The sequence below is a fragment of the Sminthopsis crassicaudata genome, chromosome 1 (genome assembly GCF_048593235.1).
Source record: "Sminthopsis crassicaudata isolate SCR6 chromosome 1, ASM4859323v1, whole genome shotgun sequence".
NCBI classification, from domain to species: domain Eukaryota; kingdom Metazoa; phylum Chordata; class Mammalia; order Dasyuromorphia; family Dasyuridae; genus Sminthopsis; species Sminthopsis crassicaudata.
Window position 1 is genome coordinate 61,455,240 of NC_133617.1, and position 19,153 is coordinate 61,474,392.

The following is a 19,153-nucleotide window of genomic DNA, read 5'->3' on the forward strand; positions in this document are numbered from 1 at the left end:
TGTTTACAGGAAACACACTTAAAGCAGGGAGATACATACAGAGTAAAGGTAAAAGGTTAGAGCAGAATCTATTATGCTTCAGGTAAAGCCAAAAAAGCAGGGGTAGCTATCCTTATCTCAGATCAAGCAAAAGCAGAAGTTGATCTAGTTAAAAGAGATAAGGAAGGAAACTATATCCTGCTGAAAGATAGCATAAATAATGAAGCCATATCGATACTAAACATATATGCTCCAAGTGGTATAGCATCTAACTTTCTAAAGGAAAAGTTAAGAGAATCACAAGAAGAAATAGACAGTAAAACTATAATAGTGGGAGATCTCAACCTTGCACTCTCAGATTTAGACAAATCAAACCACAAAACAAATAAGAAAGAAATTTTAAAAGTAATTAGAACATTAGAAAAACTAGGTATGATAGACCTTTGGAGAAAACTGAATGGCAATAGAAAGGAATATACTTTCTTCTCAGCAGTTCATGGATCCTATACAAAATTGACCATATATTAGGACATAAAGATCTCAAAATTAAATGTAGGAAGGCAGAAATAATAAATGCCTTCTTCTCAGATCACAATGCAATAAAAGCTACACTCAGTAAAAAGTTAGGGGTAAATAGACCAAAAAGTAATTGGAAACTGAATAATCTTATCTTAAAGAATGACTGGGTGCAACAGCAAATTATAGAAACAATTAATAATTTCACCCAAGATAATGACAATGATGAGACATCATACCAAAATCTGTGGGATGCAGCTAAAGCGGTAATAAGGGGAAATTTTATATCTTTAGAGGCTTATTTGAAGAAAATAGAGAAAGAGAAGATTAACAAATTGGGCCTGCAACTTAAAAAGCTAGAAAAAGACCAAATTAAAAACCCCCAACCAAAAATTAAACTTGAAATACAAAAATTAAAAGGAGAAATCAATAATATTGAAAGTAAAAAAACTATTGAATTAATAAATAAAACCAAGAGTTGGTTTTATGAAAAAGCCAATAAAATAGATAAACCTTTGGTAAATCTGATCAGAAAAAAAGAAAGAGGAAAATCAAATTGTTAGTCTTACAAATGAAAAGGGGGATCTTTTCACCAATGAAGAGGAAATTAGAGAAATAATAAGGAGTTACTTTGCCCAACTTTATGCCAATAAATTTGATAACTTAAGTGAATTGGATGACTTCCTCCAAAAATATAGGCTTCCTAGATTAACAGAGGAGGAGATAAATTGCTTAAATAGTCCCATTTCAGAAAAAGAAATAGAACAAGCTATTAATCAACTCCCCAGGAAAAAATCCCCAGGACCAGATGGATTTACATGTGAATTCTACCAAACATTTAAAGAACAATTAGCCCCAATGCTATATAAACTATTTGAAAAAATAGGGGATGAAGGGGTCCTACCAAACTCCTTTTATGACACAGACATGGTACTGATACCTAAACCAGGTCGATCGAAAACCGAGAAAGAAAATTATAGACCAATTTCCTTAATGAATATTGATGCTAAAATCTTAAATAAGATATTAGCAAAAAGACTTCAGAAAATCATCCCTAGGATAATACACTGTGATCAAGTAGGATTTATACCAGGAATGCAGGGCTGGTTTAATATTAGGAAAACTATTAGTATAATTGACAATATTAATAATCAAATTAATAAAAACCATATGATCATCTCAATAGATGCAGAAAAAGCATTTGACAACCATTCCTACTAAAAACTCTTGAGAGTATAGGAATAAATAGACTATTTCTTAGAATAATCAGGAGCATATATTTAAGACCGTCAGTAAGCATAATATGCAATAGAAATAAACTGCAACCTTTCCCAGTAAGATCAGGAGTGAAACAAGGTGGCCCACTATCACCATTACTATTCAATATAGTACTAGAAACGCTAGCCTCGGCAATAAGAGCCAAGAAAGAGATTCAAGGAATTAGAGTAGGAAATGAGGAAATCAAACTATCACTCTTTGCAGATGACATGATGGTATACTTAGAGAACCCCAAAGACTCTGCTAAAAAGCTATTAGAAATAATTCAGAATTTTAGCAAAGTGGCAGGATACAAAATAAATCCACATAAATCCTCAGCATTTTTATATATCACCAACAAAATGCAACAGCAAGAGATACAAAGAGAAATTCCATTCCAAACAAATGTTGAGAGTATAAAGTATTTGGGAATCCATCTACCAAAGAATAGTCAGGAATTATATGAGAAAAATTACAAAACACTTGCCAAAAAAATAAAGTCAGATTTAAATAATTGGAAAGACATTCAGTGCTCTTGGATAGGCCGAGTGAATATAATAAAGATGACAATACTCCCCAAACTAATCTATTTATTTAGTGCTATACCAATCAGACTCCCAAGAAACTATTTTAATGACCTAGAAAAAATAACCACAAAATTCATATGGAAGAATAAAAGGTCGAGAACTGCAAGGGAACTAATGAAAAAAAAGTCAGAGAAAGATGGTCTAAGTGTACCTGATCTAACGCTATATTATATAGCAGCAGTCACCAAAACCATTTGGTATTGGCTAAGAAATAGACCGGTAGATCAGTGGAACAGATTAGATACAAAGGACAAAAAAGGGTACATTTATAGCAATCTAATCTTTGACAAACCCAAAGATACCAACATTAGGGATAAAAATTCATTATTTGGAAAAAACTGTTGGGAAAACTGGAAATTATTATGGCAGAAATTACATATGGATCCACACTTAACACCATATACCAAGATAAGATCAAAATGGGTCCGTGATTTAGGCATAAAGAATGAGATAATAAATAGATTAGAGGAACAGAAAATAGTCTACCTCTCAGACCTGTGGAGGAGGAAGGAATTTATGACCAGAAGAGAACTAGAGATCATTATTGATCACAAAATAGAAGATTTTGATTACATCAAACTAAAAAGTTTCTGTACAAACAATACTAATGCAAACAAGATTAGAAGGGAAATAACAAATTTTAGCATCAATATTCATTAGGGAGATTGCTCTATAATTTTCTTTTTGTTTTCAGCCTACCTGGTTTAGGTATCAGTACCATGTCTGTGTCATAAAAGGAATTTGGTAGGACTCCTTCAATCCCTATTTTTTCAAATAGTTTATATAGCATTGGAGTTAATTGTTCTTTAAATGTTTGGTAAAATTCACATGTAAATCCACTTGGTCCTGGGGATTTTTTCTTAGGGGGTTGGTTAATAGCTTGTTCTATTTCTTTTTCTGAAATGGGAATATTTAGACTATTTACTTCTTCCTCTGTTAATTTGGGGAAGCTATATTTTTGAAGGTATTCTTCCATTTCATTTAAGTTATCGAATTTATTGGCATAAAGTTGGGCAAAGTAACTCCTAACTGTTGTTCTAATTTTCTCTTCATTAGTGGTGAGTTCTCCCTTTTCATTTTTAAGACTAACAATTTGCTTTTCCTCTTTCCTTTTTTTAATCAGGTTTACTAAGGGTTTGTCTATTTTGTTGGTTTTTTTAATAGAACCAATTCTTAGTTTTATTAATTAATTCAATAGTCTTTTTACTTTCAATTTTATTAATCTCTCCTTTTGTTTTTAGAATTTCAAGTTTCGTGTTTGTCTGGGGGTTTTCCTTTTCTAGCATTTTTAGTTGTCAGCCTAATTCATTGAATTTTTCTTTCTCTATTTTATGCAAGTAGGCCTCTAGAGATATAAAATTTCCCCTTATTACTGCTTTGCCTGTATCCCACACATTTTGGTATGATGTCTCATTATTGTCATTTTCTTGGGTAAAGTTATTAATTATATCTGTGATTTGCTGTTTCACCCAATGCATTCCTTAGCCTTTTGGAATATCATGTTCCAGGCCCTTCATTCCTATAATGTGGACGCTGCTAGATCCTGGGTTATCCTTGTTGTGGCTCCTCCATATTTGAATTGATTTTTTTCTATCAGCTTCCAGTATTTTTTCCTTTGTCTGATGGTTCTTGAACTTGGCCACTATATTTCTTGGCATTTTAATTTTAGGTTCCCTTTCAGTAGGTGATGGATGAATTTTTTCAATGTCTGTTTTACCCTCTGTTTCTAAAATGTCTGGGCAGTTCTTGTTAATAATTTCCTGGAAAATAGTGATCAAGCTCTTTTTTTCCTCATATTTTTCAGGGAGTCCGATTATTCTCAAATTGTCTCTCCTGGATCTGTTTTCCAGGTCTGTTGTCTTCCCAATAAGGTACTTGACATTCTTTTCCGTTGTTTCATTTTTCTGGTTTTGCTTGACTACTTCTTGGTTTCTCCTTCAGTCATTCAATTCTATTTGTTTGATTCTGATTTTCAATGATGTATTTTCTTCTCTCACTTTTTTTATATCTTGTTGTAATTGTCCAATTGAGTTTTTAAGAGAGTTTTTTTCTTCTATGGAATTTTTTTCCATTTAATCAATTTTATTTTTTAGAGAGTTATTTTCTTTTTCCAACTCACTAATCCTGTTTTCCTTCGAGTTGTTTACCTTTTCCAGTTCACTAATTTTGTTTCTCAATGATTTGATTTCTTTATCCACTCTGTCTTTAAATGCATGGGATGATTTCTCCAGACTCTCTTGCCAAGCTTCCCTTTCCTTTTCCCATTTCTCTTCTAGCTCTCTTGTTAGCACCTTTTTTATTTCCTCTATAAGAGTCCTGTGTAATGAGGAGCAGATCATATCTCCCTTAGGGGATTCCTCTGGAGACAATCTGCTTTTAGTCTCCTCAGGGTTTGAAGTCTGCTCTCTATCCATACAGAAACTGTCAATGGTTAGAGCCCTTTTAAATTTTTTGTTCTTTTTGTCAGAGCAGAATCGAAGAAAACAACTGACAAGAGAAACAATTGGTCTGTTGGGGGGGAGGGGATGGGGCTGGATGGTGTTACTGGGCTTCCTCTACAGACTGCGGGAGACAGCAGTGAGACACTAACAGGACAGCGATGGCTGCACTGAGTCTGCACTCTGAGGCTCTGAGGCTCTAAGAATGCTCTGAGTCACTCCTTGTCAGGGTGGAGGTAGCCAGGTCCAAGAGACACTAACTTTCCAGGATTTTATTCTTTACCTCCTGTGTTTACACCTTCTCTGCTGATCCTGCCTTGCTGCCAAGATGGAATATCCATACTGGAGTAAAGGTTTTTCTGCAGAAACTGCAGAGATCGCACCCCCTCCCCACTCCGGTCTGAGCAGTGTGAGCTGCCTGCCTCACTCTTGCTACTTGCCCTCAGCCTGTGCCCAGTCTGTTGGTCCCCTCCCCTGAGCAAACACAGACCTTTTCTGGCAAATTTCAAGGATGTCTTCTGTTGATAATTATCTGTGGGGGGTTTTTTCCCAGTCAAGCATTAATTCCAAGGCTTGTCATGAAGTAAATTCTGAGAGAAAACTCGGAGTTCAAGCAGCTGTGTGCCTCCTTGCTGCCATCTTGGCTGGAAGTCCTAATCTATTTATTTAATGTTATAACAATCAAACTCTCAAGAAACTATTTTACTAACCTAGAAAAAATAACAGCAAAATTCATCTAGAAGAACAAAAGGTCAAGAATTTCAAGGGAATTAATGGGAAAAAAAGCAAATCTAAAACTATACTATACCAAATCTAAAACTATATTATAAAGCAGTGGTCATCAAAACCATTTAGTACTAGCTAAGAAATGGAGTAGTTGATCAGTGGAATAGGTTGGGTTGACAGAACAAAATAGACAATAACTATAGCAATCTAGTGTTTAACAAACCCAAAGACCCCAACTTTTGGGATAAGAATTCATTATTTGGCAAAAACTGCTGGGAAAATTGGAAATTAATATGGCAGAAACTAGGCATTGACCCACACTTAACACCATACACCAAGATAACATCAAAATGAGTTCATGATCTAGACATAAAGAATGATATTAAAAGCAAATTAGAAGCACATAGGATAGTTTACCTCTCAGATCTGTGGAGGAGGAAGGAATTTGTGACCAAAGAAGAACTAGAGATCAATGAAATCATTATGGATCACAAAATAGATTTGATTATATTAAATTAGAAAGGTTTTGTCCAAACAAAACTAATGAAGACAAAACTAGAAGTGAAACAATAAACAGGGAAAACAGTTTTACATTCAAAGATTCTAATAAAAGCCTCATTTCTAAAATATCTAGAGAACTAACCTAAATTTATAAGAATTCAAGCCATTCTCCAATTGGTAAATAGTCAAAGGATATGAACAGACAATTTTCAGATGAAGAAATTGAAATTATTTCTAGTCAAATGAAAAGGTGCTCCAAATCACTACTGATCAAAGAAATGCAAATTATGACTACTCTGAGATAACATTATACACCTGTCAGATTGGCTAAGATGACAGGAAATGATAATGACGAATGTTGGAGGGGATGTGGGGAAAACTGGAACACTGATACATTGTTGATGGAACTGTGAATGGATCCAACCATTCTGGAGAGCAATTTGGATCTATGCTAAAAAAGTTATCAAACTGTGCATATCCTTTGACCCCCACAGTATTTCTACTGGGCTTCTATACCAAAGAGATCTTAAAGTAAGTGTGCAAAAATGTTTGGGGCAGCCCTTTTAGTAGTGACAAGAAACTAGAAATTGAATGGATGCCCATGAATTGGAAAATCGTTGAATAAATTATGGTATATGAATGTTATGGAATATTATTGTTCTGTAAGAAACAACTAGCAGGATAATTTCAGAGAGGCCTGGAGAGACTGATGCTAAGTGAAATGTGCAGGATTAGAAGATCATTATACATGGCAACAACAAGACTATATGATCAATTCTGATGGACATGGCTCTTTTCAACGATGAGATGATTCAAACCAGTTCCAGTTGTTCAGTGATGAAGAGAGCCATTTACACTCAGAGAGAGGACTGTGAGAACTGAGTGTGGAACACAACATAACATTTTCACACTTTCTGTTGTTGTTTGCTTGCATTTAGTTTTTTTCTCAGGTTTTTTCCCTTCTTGATCCGATTTTTCTTGTGCAGCAATACAACTGTATAAATATGTGTGTGTGTGTGTGTGTATATATATATATATATATATATATATATATATATATATATATATATATATATATATATGATGTAACATATGTTTAAATATATTTAACATTTTTGGACTACCTATCCTCTATGAGTGTGAGGGGAAGGAAAGGAACATTTGGAACAGAAGGTTTTGCAAGGGTCAAAATAAATAATAAATAAATGTGAACCCCCAACTAATCTGATTTTTTAAGAAAGTTAAAAACAAAATAAGCAAACTAAAAATTAACAAGGTGAAGTCACATGAGAGAAAGTTCTGATTAAAAAAGAATTATTAGAATTTACTATATACATTTATAGCACAGTAAAAGTCAGAACTTACCAATTCTTCTTATGTAGCAAAATAATTGTATGGATATGTATACATATATTGTATTTAAAATATACTTTAACATATTTAACATGTAGTGGTCTACCTGCCATCTGGGGGAGGGAAGGAAGGAGGGGGAAAATTGGAACAAAAGGTTTTGCAATTGTCAATGCTGAAAAATTATTCATGCATATATCTTGTAAATAAAAAGCTATAATAAAAAAATCCACAGATACCTAGATCCAAGTGGAAGAAGTGAAAAGTCAGAACTTTAAAAAATGCACAATTGTGTCCCCCAAAATGATTAAATTCACCAATTAATAGCACATGAGATATACATTTTAAGCAATCAGATCTCAGATAGGAAAACTATGCAATAAGGAAAGTATCAAATGGGTCAAGGGGAAAGTGGTATATAAGGGATTTAGAGGTAAATTCCATTTAACACTTAAGAAAAAAATGAATATGTTATATAAATTATTCTCAAGAATTGAAAAACAAACATCATGCCAAACTCCTCTATCACACAATTATAATGTATGTCAAAAAAGCCTAATGAAACTTATCCTGCAATACAGGACTCAGATTTTCCATAGGAAAGGGAAGATCATGCAACTATCCTCAACCCTAATTAAAACACATTTGAAATTTTGTATTCAGTTGTAGGCATCATGATTTAGAAAGGATACATATATTCTAGAGAGAATCCAAGAAAAAAACAACCAAGATGTTGAAGGACCTAAAAAGATCAACTGAAGGACCTAAGGGTTCTTAACCTAGAGAAGAGGAAATATATGGAGATTGGCATTTGTCTTTATTTAGTTAAAGGGATTTAGGTGAGATAGAAATGTGATTTTTTTCTGTAAGGATTCAGAGGGTAGATTAGGGTATTGAGTAAAATTTGAAAACAGACATATTTAGCTCAATATAAAAATTCCTCACAATGAGAGTTTCTCCAGAATATAATATGCTCCCAGGGAAACCAAGGAGGTTTCCCTTCCATGGTCACATTCAAAGGTGGATATTGTAGAATGGATTATTTGTGGAGAACAGCTTGGTCTTATGTATCCCATGAAATCCCTTCCAGTTCTATGTGAGTTTCTTATTCTTAAAGAATGCATCTATCATGCCAGATTGATGTCCTCACTCTTTGCTGTTGATTACAGGAGTGGATTATCTGGACACATTATCTTCTTTATCCCAGTGCTTAACTTTTATTTGAGATAACTTTTGTAAATTGGTTATTTCTAAATATATCTTCCTGTTTCAAATACTCTTTGAAGCGGAATGAATTTTGGAGTTTATTTCGTTCCAGTTCATGTTGCATTAGGGGAAATGTGAAAGTAGTGACTTGTTCAAAAATTATAAAGGTACTAAGTGGCAAAGATACGGAATGAACCAGGAACAGGGAATTTCAAGTTAGTCTGTTATTCATTCCACTTTATATTCAAGAATAACTTCATTTTAAAGTAATTCTCTTCTTGCTTCTCTTTGCCAGCTGGTTAATCAACCCCAGTGTACCAGAAAACCAAACACAGTTCACAGAATTTATCCTCCTGAGATTTTCTGAAAAAACAGAACAGCAGGGGCCTCCATCTTTGGGAAGTTTATACATATATACTTGGTCACAGTAATAGGAAATCTGCTCATAATGTAGGCCATTGGCTCTGACGCTCACCTCCACATCCCCCATGCACTTCTTCCTTTCCAACTTGTCCTTTGTGGATCTTTGTGTGGCATCCACCATAGTCCCCAAGATTATGGGGCCCTGACACTAATTAACACAACCCTCAATGCTGTTTTGCTAAGAAATATTTCTTTATGGGTTTTGCTGCTTTGAACAATTTCCTCCTCACTGCAATGGCTATGAGCATTTTGTGACTACCTGTCACCCTCCATACTATGTGGCTTGCTAATGTTAGTCACCTGGATAATAAATCTTCTGTAGGCCTTTCTTCACAGATGGTAACACACCTAAAGATATATTATTAAATAAATATATATATATATATATATATATATATATATATATATGCCATTAGACACAAATAGGTATATTAATATGTATGTGTGAATTTATCTATAAATATTTCTATTAATTAATTTTTTTGTCTGAATGCAGATTGCATTTTACTTCATATGTCCTTTATAGTTAATATGGATATTTGAAATACCAAAATAAGTTCTTCATTCAAAACTGTTCCTAAAACAGTATTGCTGTTGCTTTACACAATATTTTCTTGGTTCTGTACTTTTCATTCTTCATTATTTCATGTTTTTTTCTAAGATCATAAAGCTTATCATTTTTATAGGATAGTAATATTCTATCACAGTCATATACCATGATTTGTTCAGCCATTCCCAAATTGATAGTCATCCCTGCAATTTCCAGTTCTTTGCCACCACAAAGAAACATTTTAGAGCATGTAGGATTTTTTTCCCTTTTTCCCTAATCATCTTTAGAAACAATCCCAGTACTAGTATTGCTGGGTAAAAGGGTAATTTAATAACTCTTTGGGCATAATTCCAAATTCTTCTCCAAAATGTTTGGATCAGTTCATAATTCCACCAACAATGAATTCATATCCCAATTTTTCCTTTAACATTTATTAATTTCTCCTTTAATCATTTCAGCTGAACTAGTAGGTTCAAAATGATATCTCAAGGTTATTTATATTTGTAGTATTCTGTTCAGTTATGATTTGAAATGTTTTTTCATATGATTATAAATTGTTTTGAATTCTTCTTTTGAAAACTTTCTTAATATTCTTCAACCATTTTTCAATAAGAGAATGACCCATATTCTTTTGGCTTTAATAAAGTTCTTTATGTATTTTTGATATGAGACTTTAATCTAATAAACTATTTATAAACTTCCCCAAATTTTCTGCTTTCTTTCTTATCTTGAATGTTGTTTTTCAAGAACTTTTTAATTTAGTGTAATCGAAATTATTCATTTTATGCCTTTTTTTCTTTCACGCTATTGTTTATTTGTAAATTCTTTGCCTATCCATAATTCTATGTTCTTTGTATAACATATATATGTCTGTATATGTGTAATGCATATATACGAAAGTATATAATACCATAGGAAACAATTCAATTCCATATATGAGTTCTCTTTCTGTTCTTTCATAGGTCTTTCTAATTGATTGAAATATGTATGTAACTTAGTCATTCACATTACTCTCCACAAAATTTATTACTATTACTGTATTCAACATTCTTTTGGTTCTGTTTTATTTTTCATTATTCCATGCAAATCTTTTTATGTTTTTCTAAGATCAATCTGTTCAACATTTCTTAGAGCACAGTAGCATTCCATCACAATCATATACCACAACTTATAATAGGCATCCCCTCAATTTCCAGTTCTTTGACACCACAACAAATGCCGCTGTAAATATTTAGAAAGTATAGGTCCTTTTCCTTGTTCCCTAATTTCCTAATTAGGAAACAGACCCAATAATGACATTGCTGGATTCAAGAGTGTGCATTTTTTATAACTCAAAGGGGATTTCTATTGGGAACTGGAGAATTGAGCAAGTAGAAACAAAGCAGCCAGTAAAAAGGGAAAGACTTTAGTCTTTCAAAAGGAGGGGAGATGGGATCAGAAAATAAAAAAATCAGACAACTATTTTTACAAGGTTATTTGAATGTGAATTCAGAGGAAAAGTAAGGAATTGGGTCATCAGCAAAGATATTAGCTCTAGGGACGATTATTTTATGATTTAAGAGGCTGGGGAGAGGACATCTGTGATTTGGGGATTCCTAAGAGAGAGAGAGGGCCCAAATTAAGTCAATTCATATCAGATGTTTTTTAAATGCCAAGAATGTGCTAGGTAGTATGCTATATGTTTTGTCTTCACAAACAAATATGAAAGTCTCTATTTTCTAATAGAGGAAAAATTCAAGATGTACCCATATAAACAAAATGAAATGTATGTAGTAATTTGATAGTCTGGGGTAATGCTAACAACTGGGGAAATTAAACATTCTTCTTGGACTAAGCTCTCAAATGTAGAAATAAATGGAGTTAGGGAATCCAAGATATAGAGGCAAATTTGGACTCTTCTCTGTTCCATGTATGGGGAAGAACCTGTGTAAGGGCTCTGAAAAGAGAGAGATGTGAAAATTGTTACAAATAAGTAAATTTGACTGGAATACTGAGTATATTGGAGCAATGATATGAAAGTCCATGAACATCAGTTAGAATTAGATTATAAAGGAATTTTAAAGTCATAGGAATTCCTATGTTTCCCTATTTATAATAAGGAGCCAGGGAAGCATCTTAAGCAAAGCTTTGATTTTGCCAAACCACTGTTTGAATGTGATAAAAACAAAAATGATCATGACATCAATTGCAGTTTCAACAGATGTATACTTCCAGTATTTCATTGGCACATGGAGTTGATCATAGTTTCTGAAAGACTATGTCAAGTATTTCCAAAGCCAACTAAAGAAAAAGACTTCTGTTTATCTGAAGGAAGGGAGAGGAGAGGAAGAAAAAGTTGAAGCACATGGTTTTGCAAAGATGAATGTTTTAAAAAAAACATCTTTTTATGTATTTTGAAAAATAAAATATTATTAAAATCAAAAAAGGTGGAGCGTATCTAATTATAGAAGAAAAAAGACTTCACCTTTAGAATCAGGCAAAGCACATAGAGGCTCACCTAAAGAACATTGGCCAGCAAGTGAAAATTTTTCTTTTTACCACAGTAACTCATCATAGCTGATTTCTTTGACATGGAGGAGACCCCCAATAATGAAATTTCATACCTATTTCCCCTAATTTCTTCCTCCTTTCCTGTAGCTATATAGGATTTTATAATTTACAAAGCATTCTCATATACTAACTTTGATTTGATGTACACAAAAAAGAAAAGCTAAGTAGTCAGGGTATATCTTCCAATTTCCATTTCAAAAATTGAAAAAGATATTAAGTTGACCATGAGGACACTCATAAGTAGTAAAATAGGACTAAAACCCTGGCCATATCCAGCAGTTTTTTAAGCTAGAAAATATCCTAAGGAAGCAAAATATGTTCAACCAGATGTCACTGAGGCCATGAGGGAAAAGGTCAAGGTGCTTTATAATCAATAAGAGCAGAATAAGTCATTAAGGTAGGAACACTGAGATTAATCAGTCAACATTTATTAAGCACCTACTATGTATAAGTCATTTTGTTAAACATTGCAGATACAAAATGAAGCCAAAGACAGCCCTTGACCTCAAGGATCACACAATCTACTGGGTGAGGCAACATACCAACAAATACGTATAAACTCTATTTAAGACTAATAGTGCTCAATACATAAATAACTAATAAATTAAGTTAATACAATTAATAATTATTAATAAATTATTAACAAAGGGAAAGCATTTTCCTATTTATAGGAATGGCTTCCAATAAAAGATGGGATTTTTAAAATTTGGAACTTAAAGAAAGCAAAAGAAGCTAGTAGGCAGAGTTGAGTAGAGAGAATATTCCAGATATAGGGTACATTTTAGAAAATGCCCAGAGTCAAGAAATGGAATCTGTTGTTCATGGAATAGGATAGAACCTAGTTTCACTGAAGTTAAGAGTTTATGATAAGGAGTAAAATTATGAAGGGAATTTAATGTCAAACAAAGGATTTTGAATTTGACCTTAGAGAGACAATAAGGAGTCACTGACATTCAATGGATTGAAGAGTGACAGAATGAAATCTATATTTTAGGGAATATAAGTAAAACTGGTAAATGGTGAAAGATTTGAGTAGGGAGAAAAACTGAAGAATCCAAGATTTCTGCCTCCCAATATTTTCATGCAAAGGACCAGTGTCTCATTCCAAAGATGATGAGCCAATTCCATCACTGAGAAGAAGTTATTTTGCTAATGAGATGCTTAAGGGCATTTTTTATGTCTTTATTCCTTAGGGTATAGATGAAGGGATTCAACATGGGGGTGACCACAGTATACATTACTGAAGCAACTGTGCTCTTCCATGAAGAGTGGGTAGTTGAGGAGCTCAAATACACTCCAAGTCCTGCACCATAGAATAAGGAAACAACAGAGAGATGAGATCCACAGGTAGAAAAGGCTTTATACTTACCCTGAGCAGATGGGATTTTCAATATAGAAGAGCAGATCTGAATATAAGAGAAAAGGATTCCTGTGAGGGAGAGAGTACCCAGTAGTCCAACTAAAATATATATCAAAACATAATTGATAAGAGTATCAGAACAAGAGAGTTTAAGAACCTCAGCAAGATCACAAAAGAAATGTGGAATTTCATGTTCTGTACAGAAGGAGAGTTGTGTTACCATCAGACTTTGAAGAAGAGAATATAGAAGGCTTATTATCCAGGAGACCAGCACCAACAGGCCACATAGCCTAGGGTTCATGATGACTGTATAGCGTAGAGGATGACAGATAGCCACAAAACGGTCATAAGCCATTGCAGTGAGGAGGAAATTGTCCAGAGTAACAAAAACCATAAAAAAGTACATCTGAGCAAGACAGTCAGCAAAGGGAATGGCCTTGTTTTTTGTCAAGATGCTCACCAACATATTAGGCACTGTGGTAGATACCACACAGAGATCTACAAAGGATAAATTTGAAAGGAAGAAGTACATGGGAGTGTGGAGGTGAGAGTCAGAGCCAATGGCCAACATTATGAGCAGGTTTCCAACCACTGTGACCAAGTACATGCCCAGGAACAGCCCAAAGAGAGGTCCGTGCTGTTCTGGTTTTTCAGAAAATCGGAGGAGGATAAATTCAGTGAATTGTGTTTGATTTCCTGGTATTATGAGGTTGATTTTTCTGCTGAGAAAGGGAAGTGAGAAGGGTATAACATGAAAATCTGGTTATCTTTGTAAATGAAATAGAAAGAACACCAAGCTTTCATTTAGTATTTCTAGGTTGTTTCCCTGTCTCTGTCACTTATTACCTTTGAGATCTTAGACAAGTCACCATTTACACATGCAACCTCAAAGCAGGATGTGAAACTAAAGATATCTACAATCATTTCCAGTTCATTGAGTCTTTGAAACATGAACAATCACATTTAGTAGTGAACAGTTTATGAATATAATCTGAAACTTGTTCAAAGCATCAATGATCATTGAACACTGAGATAAAGAGAGGGATAATATTCTCCAATGATACCTGGATATGAAACAGGCAGTTTTCTCATGAAAAAATCAAAACAACTTATAGTTATATGAATAATGCTCTAAAATGTTATTGCTTACAGAAATACAAATTAAACAACTTTGAGATATTATTTTACACCTACTACATTGGCTAAAATGATTGAACAGGAAAGCAGCATTTTTTAATGTGGATATGGGAAAAGTGGACTATTAATTCATTGCTGGTGGAACTGTGAACTGAAACCCATTTTAGAAAGTAATCTGAAATTATGCCCAAAGAGTTATTAAATGGTCGATATCATTTGACCCAGAAATACAACTACTAGGTCTGTTTTCAAAGATGATTACGGAAAAGGGGAAAAAACTCTATATGCTCTAAAATATTTCTAGCAGTCTCTTTGTGGTGACAAAGAACTGAAAGTTGTTAAGATACCCATTAATTAGGGAATATCTGAATTAGTTATGGTATACAATCACGAAGAAATACTACCTTGCTATAGGAAATTATGACCTCAATGATCTTTTAAAAATGGATAGACTTAGACAAAATAATGAGAGAAATAAGAAGAACCAAGAGAATATTGCATATAGTAAGAGTGATATTGTTTTAAGAACAACTTTGAGTGACTAAGTCATTTTGATATTTTAAGAACCCAAATTATATACAATGGAAATATGAAGGAAGATGTTATCTACGTTCAGAAAAAAAAACTGATAAATAGAATGATTTGACAAAAATACGTATTTTATACATATGCATATATATACATATATATATATTATACAAACATATTTAATATTTGCATCTAATGGTAACTGTCTTCAGAGCAGTGGAGGAAAGAGAATTTAAAAAAACAATAGTTATATATCATTATTACAATTTTTTAAATAGCAAGGTTTACTTAATAGATTTATAAATTCATGTAATCTTTTTTATTCTATTATGTTGTGGAAAAGCTTATTTTATTTCAAAATTCACAAAATAATATAATTTTTAAAAAATTTAAATGACACCAAAAAATTTGCCTAGACATTAAAAAAAAAAAGAAAGAAAGAGCTATTAAGGGCAGGGCAAGTCTTGTCCAGCACCCAATTGCAGAGAAAAAACATTGAGAACTGATATTATAAAAAGATTTGGGCCACCCATTTTTTAGACTGAATCAGTTTCCATAAAAATGAACAGGACCTCATAATAAATAGAATATAAAACTTTTCCACAAAAAAAAAATCCATTCTACATTATGCTCATCAAGTGAACATTTCTTCTTTTCTTAAAGACCTCCATGGAAAGAAAAACTCTGTTTCCTGAGGCAAAACATTCTACTCTGGATTTCCTTTCTATTGAACCAAAATGTGCTTGTTTTCAAAATCTGTCCAATGATCTCAGTCTACTCTCTGCAGAAAAAAAAATTCCATTTGTCTTCCACTTAACATCCCTTTAAAAAATTGAACACAGTTACCCTTATCTCATTTGTTTGGTCTCCCAAAGTTCAAGTAACTAAATTCTTTAGTTGATCAACATAAACCCTTCACAATCCTGATTGTTCTCCCTTGCATCCATTCTAAACAATCAATCCTTTCCAAATTGTGGTACCCGGAACCAAACAAAATTTCAAATGAAATCTTAATATGGCCAAGGACAACTAGATAATCACCTCCTTCTAATTGGAAGCTATAACTCCTTTAATTCATGTTAAGTTTTTAGGTTTTTATGGTCTGCCATATCATTATTAACTCATAATGACTTTACAGTCTACTAGAAATTCTCACATAATTTTTAAATGAATTGGAATCTTGTATGAAGGGAGAGTCTATGGACTAGTGTGTTTTCTCCTTTTTATATGCTGCAACCACACATAGCTGGCAGTAAATGAGATCAGCCTTCCAGTATCTGACAAACCTGTGTTGCTAAGCCTCCCCTGATGTAGTCAAGGGCTGTACATAATGAAAAGGCAACTCTCTGAGATTCTGCTCCATTAGCCTTGAAAGATACAGAGATCACCAAACAATAATGTCTTACAGTTATGACATATATTCTATAATCTCTCAAAACTCTGACATTCTATATTCTACCGTCCATCCCACCTGACCCTCGGTTTTCATGTATGTGGCACTAAAAAGGAAAAAAATTCACTGCTATATGTGCCCCTGGGTAACACTACTGTGGATAGAAAATGGATCCAGGATTAAATGGGAGTATTTAGTCCAAGAAGGTGTTTCTAGAAATAATGGAATCAATTGTCCACATAACACTGAAGGGTAGAATTAATTAGGAACAAGGGCAGAGACATCTATTATGTTCTTTATATTAGAATAGTCAAGAACAATCTGAGTAAAAGAGACAGAAATTTTAGGCAGATAGGCCCTCTGTGAATTCTAGAACCAGTGAACCTCAGAATTTAAATGAACCCCAGAAGTTATTTAGTCCAACCTAGCCCTAAATAACCTATTAAAAATATTATGTGGCTGAGAAAAGCAAAAATAAATTCTTCTTACATGGCTAGGCACACAACATGAATTTATTAAAATTTTACTATATAGCAGACATTGTACTAAGTAATAGGGACATAAAAACAAGAAGTAAAAGTGGTGAGCAGAGAGGAGGAAGGTACCAGTACAAGGGGATGATTACAGAGCCTGGAGAGTCAGAGACATAGACAGGAGAATAAAGAATGGCAAATCTGAGCCCAAAATGGGGAACTCACCAATGTGGAAAAGGAGGGTGACATGATGATATGAGGTTTGAGGGTGAAATACCCTAGACATTGACTCATGATTATGAAATCCAGAGTCAGAAACACAGCAGGGAAAATGATAAAAGGTCATTTTACAAATGAAAAGTAATCCAGCTGTTGCTTGAAGACACCCCTTGAGCAGGAACCTACACCTTCTGATAGAGACTATCCTATAAAATTTGTCCACTCTAGGCTAAGGAAAACAGGTTTAATTCTTCTTACTAATTCTTCAAATACCTAAAGATAGTTACCACTTCAGAAGAAATAGAAGCAGACTACATATCTATTATAGGCAAATGCATTGAAACCCCAAAGAGAGAATACATGACAAAATGAAGAAAAGGGATTTATTTCTTCTTCATTTTGATTATGTTGGTGATAATAGTAGCAAGAATATATTCTCCTGGAGATGATGAATTGTAAGAGAAAAGAATCACCTAGAAAGTTTAAAGTGTCGAGGCTAAATATGGTCTGTGCTGATTCATACTTATATCCCTACTAAGAGCCTCTAGTCTTTTTCACATTTGTAGGAAATACTCTGGCGTTACTCTCCTAATTCACACTCAGATCAGCAAGTTTTGTCCCTAGAGGACAACAACTATCTGGAGTTTGTGGATAGTTCTCTAATATTTATAAACTAAAATACTTATAGACTTCCATCATTATGATTACTCCATTAATTTTGAGTTGATATCAGTTAGACCTCACTGGTTTCTAGGAAAAAGCAATTCTTAAGGTTGAATGGCACAAACAGTTTGTATAAAACAACACACACCAAAAGAAAAACTGGCAGTGATATACTCTCCCAGAAGTATAGCGATCATTGAGGGAGAAGTGAGGCTAAATTTAGAGTATTTGTTACAAGGGGAAAATAAAGCTTGGCTAAGTACTTTTTCTAAAGATCCTTTTCTCCTTTACATGCAGCCCTAATGAAATTCTTCCTAGCGTGCTATAATGTCTGCCTGTATTTCTTGTAGAGTCTCAATGCTGAAATTATTAGGAAGGTTTTCCTCTATCAAACTGAATGTTTAAAGTTTTCACGCATTATTCTCAGTTCAATTCTCTGACGTCATGCAAAACAGACCCAATCTTTCTCATAACAAATTTTTGAAATCTTTTTTCCCCCTGTCACGATATCATATATCTAATTCAAAATTTTGCTTGAATACTTCTACTCTTTTTTTTGGCTCCTTTCTCTGCCTCTCATCCCCCAGCCCTTTCAACTCCACATCTTTAGAGCTAGATAAATGCATTCACTGACAGTTGATCATGATCGCTAGTTCAAATATGTTTGCACTGTATACAACTATACAACCTGATACCAGACACTTCCTGGATAGGAGTAGTTTCTCTTAGTAGAATTCAAGAAATACTAGTTACTTTTCACAAACCTATTTTTGTTCCTGTAAATTCAGCTAAATCTGAGCATGCAGAGGAATGGGAATAGGAATAAAATGTAAAAAGGAAGGATAATGGTATAGGGATATATAACAGAATCAGAAGAAATAAATAAGAATTTCAAATCATCTTCTTACCCTTAACAGAAGGAGAAAGAGAGAAGGGAAAAAGACCAAGTGGGAAAGGCGGCTTAGAGTTGACAAAATCAGTAAAATTACATTAGGGTACTAGAGAAAAGACAATAGGAAGTGACATGTAAGTCATCTTCTGCTGAATTTAAGAAAACATAAGGAATGTGCATTTAAGAAAATATAAGAAATGTGATTTTTCACACATCACATAGTAATGTCTCTAAAAAGGACAACAGCTATCTTGGCACATAGATGAACTACATTCCAAATATTATAGATTATCACATATTTCTTCCTGATAATCTCTCTACAAATTCCACACCAACCTCTGAAATCTCCCTAGGTTTATGGTTATCTCCAGATAATAAGAAATGTTTTTAACTTCACATCAACTG

The 19,153-nt window shown here is 33.6% G+C and overlaps 2 protein-coding genes across 2 annotated transcripts in view; one reads left to right on the plus strand and one right to left on the minus strand.

Moving 5' to 3' along the window:
• Positions 1–19,153, plus strand: part of LOC141564388 (olfactory receptor 7C2-like) — an 88,044-nt gene that overhangs the window by 40,872 nt on the left and 28,019 nt on the right. The gene's annotated exons all lie outside the window — the stretch shown is intronic.
• On the minus strand, positions 13,211–14,315 carry LOC141552183 (olfactory receptor 7A10-like). The gene is made up of 2 exons (XM_074284639.1): positions 14,290–14,315; positions 13,211–14,162 (listed from the first exon to the last, which is right to left on the minus strand). Exons 1-2 carry the CDS (start codon positions 14,313–14,315, stop codon positions 13,211–13,213), a joined length of 978 nt encoding a protein of 325 aa, XP_074140740.1.